The 12793-nt window shown below is 46.1% G+C and overlaps 1 protein-coding gene across 1 annotated transcript in view; it reads left to right on the top strand.

The window, feature by feature from the left end:
* MYLK3 (myosin light chain kinase 3) overlaps positions 1-12793 on the top strand; it is a 56731-nt gene that overhangs the window by 39999 nt on the left and 3939 nt on the right. The window contains exons 8-15 of the mRNA XM_078868889.1: positions 110-215; positions 1371-1464; positions 2080-2189; positions 4608-4749; positions 6034-6104; positions 6773-6901; positions 7188-7340; positions 9739-9871. Of these exons, the coding sequence (XP_078725015.1) occupies positions 110-215; positions 1371-1464; positions 2080-2189; positions 4608-4749; positions 6034-6104; positions 6773-6901; positions 7188-7340; positions 9739-9871 (938 nt within the window). The remainder of the gene's footprint in view (positions 1-109; positions 216-1370; positions 1465-2079; positions 2190-4607; positions 4750-6033; positions 6105-6772; positions 6902-7187; positions 7341-9738; positions 9872-12793) is intronic.

Raw genomic sequence — 12793 nt, 5'->3', positions numbered from 1 at the left:
CCGGCCTTCATAGGCGCTCGCCAACAGCACTTTGCATGAGCACGATCTGTCGAAGGCTACGTGGGGGATCTTTGCGGATGTTTTTTGTGTGTGTGTGTGTGTGATGTAGATGACTGCCCTCCACCTCCGGCTCCGTTTGAACACCGCATGGTGGTGCCACAGAGCGAAGCGGTCAGCACCTCCTACTCCATCAAGCAGAAGGACGTGCTCGGAGGGTGAGTGTGCGCACACCTCGCAGTTCTGGGGAACAAGGAGTGACGACGACTCGTCGTTCGTACGCGCCGCGTTCTGTAAACGCTCTCCAGCTGAGCGCACGTCCTCGGAAGTTTTAAATTAGCGACGATAACGTCACCTTACTGAGCCACGCAGTGAGGTGACGTCACACTGCGCGTGGCGTGTGACGTCATCACTCAGGCCCACAAGGCTTCTTGATTGTCGCTCTTTGTCCTCGCCAAGTTGTAGGCAACACCTCACCGACACTTTGTACCCTCCGACAGGGCTCGCAGCTGTTACACGTCACGTTTAATTTGTTATCACTCATAATAAAGGTTTTTGGGTTAGATCGCTCTTATGGATAAATGTGTTGTTAACGTAAACGACACATTTACGCGTTAACGACACATTTATACGTTAACGACAAGTTTATACTTATGCGATCTAAACCAAAAACCTTTTATCATGAGGTTATCACTCCTGCAATGAGATGATAACTGAGTTGTGCCGATGCACCCAGTCACTTTATTTTTCTGTCCAATTCAACATCAAATAATCAGACTTAAAGCGCACGAGGCAAGTGTACAATCTGCCGTTATGGAAATTTCACGCAAGTTGTTTCCACGGATATCTAAAGTTCAAGTTCATTTATTAGGTATAGCCTTGTGAGCCATTCGGCTCTTGAATCGGGTGCAACCGCAACAAACAAAAAACAAAAACATGAACAAAAAAACATCTTAAAGTGAATATGTGACTGAGTGCAAACAGAAAATCTAAGAAAAGACAGTAAAATATTGCAGAGAAAGCACCGTACACAAAAATGAGAAGTCAAACAACAACAACCACAAGACAACTTAGATTAAGGCCATCAGTCTAACTCTGTACTACAACAAACAAACATGGCCAAACCAAAAAACGTATCTCAAATCACCAAAATAAAGCCATAAAAACAATAAAACAGTGGTCATAGGAACTGTGACCGAATTTTCACAATTGGTACTGCCAATTGGTACTGCCAAAACTGCTTTGAAATGAACTCTTGGAAGTGCTTGCACAAAGGATAGTAACATCTCATCCTGTGTTCTTGGAATCATTCTTCGTATTTCATGTAAACGAAGTGTCGCAATGAAAGCACACGCGTTCGCCTGTTGTCGCAGGGGACGGTTTGGACGAGTGCACAAGTGTGTTGAAAGAACGTCTGGAATGACGCTGGCTGCCAAGGTCATCAAGGCCAAAGGAGTGAAGGAAAAGGTGAGTGGTACAGTGCGATTCGTGCCGGATACGACCGCACTTGCGATCGTGATTTGTAACTTTCATCCTTGCCCACGTATCCTCGTTCAACTTTCACGTGCCATTTTAGTGTGGGACTGTGTGTTGTTGTCTTGGTGTGGTCTGGGACTGTTTTACTGTTGTTTTGCTGCCTTGCCCAAGCTTGGAAATTGATGTACTCATGCAATTGGAACTTATATACGTTATTTATTTGTACTCTTAGTTTTTTCGGTAAAGTCACGTAGGTAAAAAATGAAATTAAAATTAATAAAAATAAAATAATAAAAATCACGACGTTTCGGAGGCAACACAAGTCTCCGTCATCAGCTGGGACCGTCACAGCCAGATCTGCTGTATCAAGCAGACAACGGTGGCCGGGCGTGGTGCTGGCCGCTCACCCCCTCGTTTGCTGTCCCGACCTTTATAGGTGCTCGCTAATAGCACTTGCCCCAAAATCCTGTTAAGGCTATACGGGGGATATTTGTTTTGTTTTTGTTTGTGGGCACCTATTAGTTGCTAGTTTACAGCACTTGCCCCATAAGTTTGTGCGGGCTACATGGGGGATCTTTGCCTGTATGTGTGTGCACGTGCGAGCAGGACGAAGTGAACAACGAAATCAGCATCATGAACCAGCTGAAGCACAACAACCTCCTGCAGCTGTACGACGCGTTCGAGTCCAAGAATGACTTCGTCCTCATTATGGAATAGTGAGTGGCTCGTAGACGCACACACACACTCACGCACACACACGGGGTGGCCCGTGGGCACCGAGGCATTTCCCTTCATTTTGACACCCGGCCCAAGGTGCCATCTTCCCAGCCCCACTGTTGCGGCCCCAACAAAGATCTTAAACCACCAACCACCAACTGCTTGGTGGTGCCTTGGGGCAGCTGCCCCGCCCGCCCCATCCTGGCCCGTGCCACCCCACTCACGCCGGAGGGGTGGGGTGTTTGATGGATGCCGTTTATCATATTTGTGATGAGTAGGCAAGCATCGTACTCAGATTTTAAATGCTTTGGGTTGGCTCTCCAACACACCGGTGTGCTGTACTAGTAACGAATTGGCATGTTCTGTTTACGTGACAAACCTTACTAATTAGCTGTGGTGATGGGTTTAACGACACATTTATATATTTACGCGATCTAACCCAAAAAAACTGTATAATGGATGATATTGGTCGCAAAAGCCTACGTGTTAAACTTTTAATGTTTTTGTATGGCCCAACCGGGCCCCGAATGGCCGAGCCTCCCCTGGCCGCACACATTCACAGCACACGAAGCCACCCTTCGATTTGTCACGCGTGTGACATGGTTAGACGTAGGGCCCACATCTGGCTCTTTTACAACGCCGAGTGAAATACAACGCCTATTCATTTCATGACAGTTAAAAACAAACTCCGTTTTGGAGTCGTAAAGATGGAATATATAAGGTTTCTCTTTAAATATACGTGCACTATATGGCCTGCCTCTTCACATCTGCAGCCCACGCTCACCGCCTTCACCAGCCTCCATTGACCAGCGTGGTTTAGTTTGGTTAAATGACCCCCATGACCCCGTACTGCGTGGGGAGGCCCTCATCCAGCATCGGATTGACAAAAGGGCTGTGCATCACTGCACAGCCACGCAGTTCGTATACGCACACTACGCGATAAACCTGGCCACCCGAGTTCGATTCCCAGCCGCAGGCAACGTCTCTGGTGAAGGATATAGCAATAGTCGCCATTCGCCACTAAGTGACGGCGACGTCACCACGGCGCCTGTGCCAGGCCAGGTGCACTTTGAGGCCACGTGACGCGTCGAAGGCTCACTGACAGGAGGAGATCCACAGGCAGACCCAGGTGCCAAGGTTTGGCTGACTGAGATGACTGATAGATGCACCAACTGTACCCCCTACTGTGCCAACTTGCTGCGTCTTAGCCACCTGGCGCTCCGCTCATTGTTGTGAGCGTCGCTACTCTGCCCTCAGTTGTCGTTGGAGGGCGACTGCCTCCAAATGCCCAGTAGCGTCTTTCACGAGTCCCTTCCACAGAGGCCGATCTTGACACCGCTGGCACCGGACTTATACACCCACACTGACCAACGTGGTGAAGTGTGGTTAAACAACGCCCATTGCTGACACGGTGTGGGAAGGTCTTCAAACTGCAATGAGTTGACAAACGGCTGTAAATGATTATTTATGGACGGTGTATGCCAAGTTAAAATTAGAACATCACTTCCTGGAATCGTTTTATTGCTGAGGCACCGAATCCAACAGAGGCAACAAAAACCAGATGATGCCATAAGGGAAATCTAAATTGCTTAACTACTACCAAAAACACATTCAGCCCAAAGTGTTTCTGTCAGATATATTTTAAGCTGCTCTCTACACTTATTACTAAATAATCTCATGTTCGCTCTAAAACGTGTGTGCATATGTCATACGCACTTGTATTTGAGTCTGTTCACCTTGAAGAATTCTTAAAATGACATTTCTACGCTGTCTCAAATGATTATTTTCTCAATTTCTCTGTCTCTACACGACGAAGAATATCCACTGCTCGAAATATCACCTGTTACGTATATGTATTTTCCCCTTTGCGGGAGTGTTATTGACGAACGTGTTGCATTTATGTTGATTGTGCTTGTGCACCACTGCCAAAGCAACATCACGCATATTTGTTGCGATGGATTTAGATAGGTTAATATCGGTTTAGGGAAATTCACACTGAGTAACACAAACTGCTTCTTGTGTGCACGGCAAACTCGACAATGGTGCCTTGAGGAAAGACAACCTGAGAGAGGCAAAAAATGTACCCGTAAAAACAAAGTTTTTCACTATAAATCCTTTATATGCGTGGCGGCTAGAGTCCTCTCGTCCTCTGGCTTGAGATGGCTGCCACCTATGGGTCAGATGATTGCCTGCCACCATTAAGCAATTGTAATTAAATATTATTTATTTTTTCCTAAAAAGTGTAAAATAAACTGTCACGCACAACGAGTCTGTGTGCAAAATTTCAGCTCGATTGGATCACGGGAAGTGGGTTAAAAAACGACCGAAAGATTTGCACGGTCGTAAGCGCGCAAGCAAGCAAGTGAACTTAATATAAAGGATTTAATAATGGTCTACGCCTGGTCGACTCTCCGCAGCATACACGGCGGGGAGCTGTTTGACCGCATTGTGAGCGAGGACTACAATCTCACCGAGCTGGACGCCATCATCTTCATCCGGCAGATCTGCGAAGGGATCCACTACATGCACCAGCAGTACATCTTGCACCTGGATCTCAAGGTGCGTCGCCTGCACCTCCCACACCGCACTTGGGACTCACCGCTGCAGCCAATCCCACGGCAGTTCGTGGCCCATACACTCGAGATTGGCCACAGTTCGCATGGTTCAATCAATTAATACATTTGTATATTAGGTGCCAATATCGCCCTCAATAAAGTAGGCATCAGTGCACATTACAACGGTCCGCTCCTTGGCTGGTGCCCAGCCAACTCTGGGTGTGGTGGGTGACTGGACACCCCCAACATTTTTTGGTAATAGACACCCTGCAAAAAATACCACGACACAAAACCCTGGCATTTCTGACAAGGTGACAGAAGTTCTGGTTATGCTGCTTATGGAATCTTTAAATACACACAAGTGCACGAACAGTAGGCTCAGTGCTGAGTCGCGGATCCTATCTGTCATCTCCAAAAGGACCAATCATGATGACGATGCCTCCATATTACAAAAGGTGGACATGCTCCCTGGTCCTGGGTGTGATATTAAACTGCATCCACTGATGGTGCTACCCAAAAGAAACACCGGTGAGGAAGGGGAGGGAAGCCACCTTAACTCTCCCTCGCTTGTTAGGGCTCAGCAACTCTGGTGCAGGGTGTGACATTGCATGGCTAATAGTGGGGAGCAGAATGAAATGTGATGCAGAGAGCTTGAACCGTGGACATGAACCTGCCCTTGGCAAAATTCCAAAGTTGAGCCAGGGCAGTGTTGGCGTTATGGCTCTTGTCTATGGTTGTATGCATCCTTTGCAGGGCCAAGTCAATGCCCTGCTGCTTGTATCATTGGCCGCTGTAGAACATCAAGAGAGCTGGTAACTCCTAAACCTCCGAGGGATTTTGTGCTTAGCGGCAGTACAGATTGAATTTTTAGCTTAGGCTTTTCAGAAAGTGTTGCTGACATTACCTATTGTATCAGGGATGTTGCCGCGGTGTAATGGTCAGCGGCACAATGGACTTGCAATGCAGGGGTCGTCGGTTCAGTCTCCCAGCGTGCCAGTTGAAACAAGATTCCCCCAACTCCTCTGTGCACCCACGACCATCGATCGATATATCATGTGTCACGTGGTAGAGTGTGGGCACTCACACCTCTTCCAAATGTCTGGCCAGTGTGGGGAAGTCGGCACAAATCCCCTCTTAGATGGGTGCCGAGAGCTCCCGCGATTTGGAGGCCCTTCTGCCAGCGGTGGTGTGAGCGAGAAATTGCAGGGCTTCACCTTCTTATAGTACCAGCATGTTTGAGTGACCCTTTGTTTCTCTTCTCTCCTCTCATTGCTGTTCTATCATTCAGCCAGAAAACATCCTCTGCGTCAACCGGAAAGGAAACCAGATCAAGATCATTGACTTTGGCCTGGCCAGGAGGTGCGTCTGCAACTCAGTCTGCCTGACGTATATCAGCGTGCGACGCTAAGTTAAATATAATTAAACGCAGCCTGATGAACATCGCGTGCAAAATATTTCCGTGTACATTATTTTGATATGTAAGTGTTTCCCCTTTTTACACGAGTTCTTTTTCTTTCCAATTCTTGTAGAACCGTTAACAAAAACAGTCGTGGTATCATTGTTATTGTCTGTAAAGAATCCCGCATACTGAGTTGAGGTGTCATCAGGCCGAACTGCTGTAAGAACTACATGGAATTAAGTGAAGGCCTTGTTGACGATCTGCTGCTGGATGACGACCTCCCCATACCATTTAGGCCATGGCGGCTATTTGCCCACACTTGGTCAGTGCAGGTCGGTGAAGGCAAAGGAGTGCAGACTTTTGTAACATAGTGCAGTACAACATAGTGCAGTACAACAACGGATGTGTGCTTCACTTTGCTTTGCTCACAATGGAGCCTAGCAGCAACCTACAACACCTGTTTTGTGCGTGTTAGTCGTAAATCCGAGTAGTATCCAGGCTCAAGCCTGCTTAGCTTCCGAGATTTGATGAGGCCGGACGTATTTCCAGGTGATTTAGTCGTTAGGAAAATAAAATAATGATACTATTGTTATTTACCAAGAAAAAAAAACCCTGCTGTGTGCTACAGGTACAAGCCGAGGGAGAAGCTGAAGGTGCACTTTGGAACCCCGGAGTTCTTGGCGCCGGAGGTGGTGAACTACGACTACGTCTCGTTCCCTACCGACATGTGGTCTCTGGGAGTCATCGCCTACATGCTGTGAGTCGCGTCGCTTCTCCCCCACGGCATCCGTGACCCCACGCGGAGCCCCAGCCAATTGCATCTGGGACTTGGGGCGCCACGCTGATGAATTTGCGCTTGGTAAATTATTGATAATTCAGACTTCGATGCCAGAAGGTCGGTTTAGAGGCAGTGTGCAACGTAAATATTGCGGCGAGATTGTAACGAGTACGGGATTGCGCCGAGAGGGGGAGGAGGAGGCGGAGGCTTCGTGCTCGGTGACTCGTTGACTGGCAGCGCCACCTTCTTTGTGTTGTCCCCCCAGGCTAAGCGGGCTGTCCCCCTTCATGGGCGAGGACGACAACGAGACCCTGACCAACATCGTGAACGTCAACTGGGACTTTGACGACGAAGCCTTTGAGAACGTGTCGGAAGAAGCCAAAGATTTCATCTCTCGGCTACTCATCAAGGAAAAGAGGTATTGCACCAGCTTCACACCTTGTGAACTTTCTTCCTTTTGTTTGATTGAATATTTTTCATGGATTAAATTTTTTTTTGCTCGGGTCAATATGTCAATTATTCGTGTCACTTCAATGGTGACAGTTTATGACTTCCTCTTGATTGCACTTCATTTTGCGCTTGCAATTTACTTTGCCCAGTCGGTGTCAGCCGCTGAGGTCGTGACAGGTTTCCTTTTTCATTCCTGTTGCTCTATGCCCCCCGTAGCGTTCCTGTTCTGCTGTAATGTACACCGATGCACTACTTTATTGAGGCCGTTGTTGGCACGCAAAATAAAGATGCATTGATTGACAAGGGGCACACTGTATTTTTAGAACACGAGCAAACAATGGCCATAAATACAGCTTCTTTTTCAAAGTTTAATCGAATTCACCACCCTTCCCACTGCTGTATGCCTCCATCCTACCGCTGTATGAGTCCTCCTGATGCCATGTCAGTCCTGGGGATTGTTTGACCAAACTTTACCACATTTGTCTGTATGGGTTGGTGAAGGGGCATGGTCCCAGGATCGGTTCATATATCCCGTCGCTGATTTGAGCCAGGATTAGGAAATTATTGCAGGTCGCAAGGATCATTGTGTAGTGCACTAACCACTCGCCAGAGGTTGAATAACCATTTCTAAAACATACTATTAAAAAAAATGTCCCGCACCTCCGATTAGCAAGGGTGGCTATGCACGGTTCAACATAAATGCAGACATAATCAGTTATTTACACAGGGTAACATCAGTTGTTTGGCCTTATCAAGTTGGCAGTCATGGGGAGAATCAGGGGGCATTGGCCTTGTAGAAAGCAGAACCCCCCCCCCCACTGAAAATCTAAATTGTGACGGAGTGAAAGTGCTTCCAGTGTTTGCCATCGCCTTGCTCATGTTCCGTGCCCACTGCTCTAGATCTGAAATAAAAAAAGAACACTTCACAAACGTAATTGTTTAATATCAATTGGACAGACATGTGGGTCATAGTTTTGAAAGACTAGATCCACATGTACTGGTCTATGCTGAGCTGTGCGCAATCACTGGAGAAGGGACAAATTTGAATCGGACCCCAAAAAACTAAATCCATGTTCCTGCCATGCCCCCAAGAGAAAGCCAGGGACGGTATGTGAGCAAGAGGCAGAATGGAGGGGACACTGAGAAGCTTGGCAATCCAGAGTGGTTATTTAGAGGCCAGCGTGGCGTGCAGGCAATTCCATTTTACGCACGAGATAAAATGCCCTCTACTCTGGCACAGGCCTGAATGGCAGAGGGCGAATTGAAACGGGGATACTGGGGCCTGTTGCACGATAGGGGGTAAGCATTGCATGTCACCATGCCATTGTCATGTGGTGCTTATCGCGGTGGCTGCAGCAACAACAAAAAACAGGATGAAGTGTGAACAGTTGTTGCTGACATTACTGGCGGCAACAGGGCAATATATATACTGCAGTGCTACATGTATTTAGAACATGCGTAGTAACTAAATAAAATACAAAAATTATAGTCTATCCCCTTTTTCAATGCTTTCTGGGATAAAATGTCCTTGTGCTAAGCTGGGTAGGGTTAATCTTCATCAATATTGCATTTGGATGATGATGATATAACATTCAGAGAATATCTAATACATGTGTTTACATTTGTCACCGCACATTTTACAATTCATCATCAGCAATTATTCACTGCTGGATAAAGGCATGTTATGCTTGCACAGTGACATAGTTATTGAGTGTGCAGGCTGTGGAACTGCACCAGGATTCACAGAGCAGAGGGGCTCAGGCTCTGGGCTATGAATAGGGGTGAATGTGGACAAGGGGCTCCAAATCATCCCTTGCACCAAGATCCATGCCATCCATGCAGTGGCGCTGGCTTGTAGTAAATGTTACCTAACACAACATTATTTTTCCTGTTCAATCTGCACTCTGCTGGTGAGAAATGAATTTAGTCTCGTAGACTCAGCACTGTTATAGAATGTACCATGTCCAATATTTGTAGTTTGTCGTGGAGTCTTTTTTATTTCTATACTTTGTTCTTCCCCATTTTTATAATGATTGTGCCGTCAGCATCATGTCGTGAGACGAAGCATTGATTCGGATCTCTCGCACAGCAGTTGCTACCCCTGAGTCTTAGAGAACGGCCCACATAATTGGATGCTTCATAACTACATCCGAGGTCCCTTCAAGCTCTAACCCTGGTCCACAAAGTAGTAGCAGACAGCATTTTCCCACCTGCCTCTGTATACGAGAGTTCTACCGACATCCTCATTCTCAGAGCTGGAATTTTACCCAATTAAATTTCACAACCAATTTTGTTGTCGTCATTATTTTTTGCGTGTGATGTCTTCGCTTAAACCTTGGCCTCTGTCCCCCCCCCCCCCCCTGCAGTGGCCGAATGAGTGCGTCTCAGTGCCTGAAGCACAATTGGCTAGTCAATCTCTCGGAGCGCGCAAAGAAATGTAAGGTTCGCCTGAAGTCACAGCTGCTTCTGCATACGTACATGGTGCGACGAATGTGGAAGGTACATCTCATTCGTGTCCAGTCGATGTTACTAAATAACCTCACGAGCTAATTCAATAACAGTTTCAAATTTATTGGTTAGTTATGTTAACAAAATCTAACTGTCAACATTAATCCATATACTCCCTCATGTAATAATTCCACGAATGATTTTTTTCTCTGCTAAGACTAAAACCCTAATTGTTCACCCTCTGCCTTCCCTAACATTTATATTTTAAGTGTTTTAATCCTCTCATTTAATCACCGATGATGCAACAGTGTAACAATTTCAAAGTCAATTTGTAATTAATGACTCAATTACAAAAAAATTCTGCAAGGCGATTAGGTAATTCTATACGGTATTGATTTAGCTCTTGTAATCTATATAAAAAAAGACAAAATGCGATACCAGGAAAAACGTAATTCACGTCGTATGAAAAAGATGTACCATAGCCGAAAGCTGTCCGCAGCGTGCACCATGTCCACTGGGGCCTTGAAATTTGAGAACGTAACTTTCCGCTTGAAGTGCTCGCTTTTGCAACACTTGCGTTAAGAATGCACATTACAAAGCAAGCAACGTATGAGAAAATATTTTAGAAATTCCAGAAACTCAACACATTCGTCAATAACACCGCCCGGACAGGAAATAATGTATAGGCGACGTTTCAGGCAATGACCCTTCATCATAGCAAATCGCATCTGTGTGCTTTTTTCCCTTTGAGGGCAGTGTTATTGAAGGATGTGCTGAATTTTTGTTATTTGTGCAAATGCGCCTCTGCCAGTGAATGCAACATCACATTTGTTTCTCTCTAAATTCTGCTCTATTTACAAATTGCCCGCAATAGAACACTCGAATACAAATCGCCAAGCTTCAATTGCTTTGCTATACAATTTGTTACGGACTGCATTTTAGTTTCGGAACGGTGGCGGTGCGAATGATTTTACAGAGACGGCTTAGACTGCTCTGTCTTTGTTGTCATCCGGTAACGGTGAGGTTGTCAGTCGGGGGACAGTGTTGTACTGGACTTACCATTCACGTCTTCGCACACGCTAACCGGCGTGGGGTGAAGTACGGCTACATAGCCCCGCACGTGGCGTGTGGAGTGGACTGACACGAACGTGGTGGCTCGACCCGACTGCATGTGCGTATGGACTTGTGTGTTTTTGTTATTCCGGCAAATTATCAGAGCGCAGTGTTGGTAGCGATACAAGCAGACGGCATTGCGTCCTCCGACGAGACTTGCACCTCGCCTATGAACAAGAACAACGTTAATTATCGGGGTGATGAAATCTCTTAGCCAAATCAAGATAGTTTTTCTTACTCGTTTCGGCGATTTATAATTTATTTATTTTCTGCCCCTCCCCCCATCCCCACGGTATAAGTCAGCATTCACTCACACTCACACTAATACCTGTAATCGAAATTAACTCACACTCACACCTGTAATGGAAATTCACTCAACACTGGCTGGCCTACACCTGCAGAGCATACAAGAAGAGTATCGCTTACTAAGACTTCTGGTCTGCAACTTTGTTTGTGTTAACATCACTTGCCGTGTCTTCCATTGTTCCCCCGCTGCTTTTTGCACATTAATGCAGTGAACCCCCTCGTGCCCACACTGATATTGAGGGTGTTAGGTGCAGATGTTATTGTCCGTGCTGATCCAAACATTTTACTCCGATCAGCAGCCGATCGGCAGAATGCGTGTGGTGGGGTAAAGTGTGGGTACTTCCACCTCCTCCGAGATGTTTCACCGGCGTGGAAGGTTAGGCCATTAATGCGCAGGAGAGGTTTTCTAGAGCTCCCTCTCGTAGTGTGAGCAAGCAATTGCAGCCCTGCACCTTTATCTTTATTTAATAGAGAGTGGATAACCGGATGAACAACGTTCTGAGTGGATTTTAATCGGGTGAAGTCCACTGATGAAGGCAGATCGAAAAGGATGAATTTGCCGCAACTTCTTGATTCCTCCTCTTATCCGTGCTTGAGTGTGGATAACAGGAAGAATGGATTTGCAGGTAATAGCAAGAGTTGGGTATAGAGTGGGCACACGAGGTGTTTCACTGTGCTGTATTCTGCTTATGCTGTGTGTTATTTTGTGCTATTAAATGTTGGGAGATTAAATGTTGGGGGTGATGATGCAGAGGATGGTAATCTATGGAACTTGCTCTGACTTGCGTCACCAAGAAAGCGTTTCATGTGCATTTTGCCTATGCATAATGCGCTTAGTTGGAATTTACTGAACGCTGTTGAATATACAAGAATGTGTAAATGTGCAAAAGCATCATCATTGTCTATTAAAAAAAATATGACCTCAAGCTCTTGTTTAAAAAAAATAATTGAATAGATATAATGTGCAATGTAGTGCCATTATTCACGTGTTGCCGGATGGCTATTCATCAGCAGCTTTATAAGTGGCATCGTGCGGTGGTTGGCATGGGACTGGCACAAGGGGTGTTGCCCGGCATCTTGAGTCCCTCGGGGCCCATGGGACCCGGTGCAGTTCCACCGCCTGCACACTTGATAGATTACGCCATCGCTCTCGTTCATGGCAGAGCTAACATTCACACACAGAGAGCAGCTCCACCAGGTTTTAAAAGGCCTCCTCTAAATCGTGAATTGTGCCCTCATATGTACAAGAGATGAACCTTAAATCCATCCCAATTAGTGGTTTTGGTAAATGTGTGTTTTTATTGGAGTGCTAAGGTTAAGTGTAGCTAATACATCTATTGTATACTACGTGATATACAACATTATTAACTTTCCAATTAACCTTTCCATATGCCCTGGAGTGAAATCGAGGCTTGCGTATCTCTCTAATAATTAGAGAGGGATATTTAGGCTAATACATACACAACGACAAATCACCTTTTTGATATCACTTTCCCGCAATGCATGCGATGTGCAATGGACATTTTGGTAAAGAACTCGGCTAAAATAAGCAAA

The sequence above is a fragment of the Lampetra fluviatilis genome, chromosome 26 (genome assembly GCF_964198595.1).
Source record: "Lampetra fluviatilis chromosome 26, kcLamFluv1.1, whole genome shotgun sequence".
NCBI lineage: Eukaryota > Metazoa > Chordata > Hyperoartia > Petromyzontiformes > Petromyzontidae > Lampetra > Lampetra fluviatilis.
Note: the sequence above shows the minus strand (reverse complement) of the source record. Positions and strands in the feature narration are given on the sequence as shown.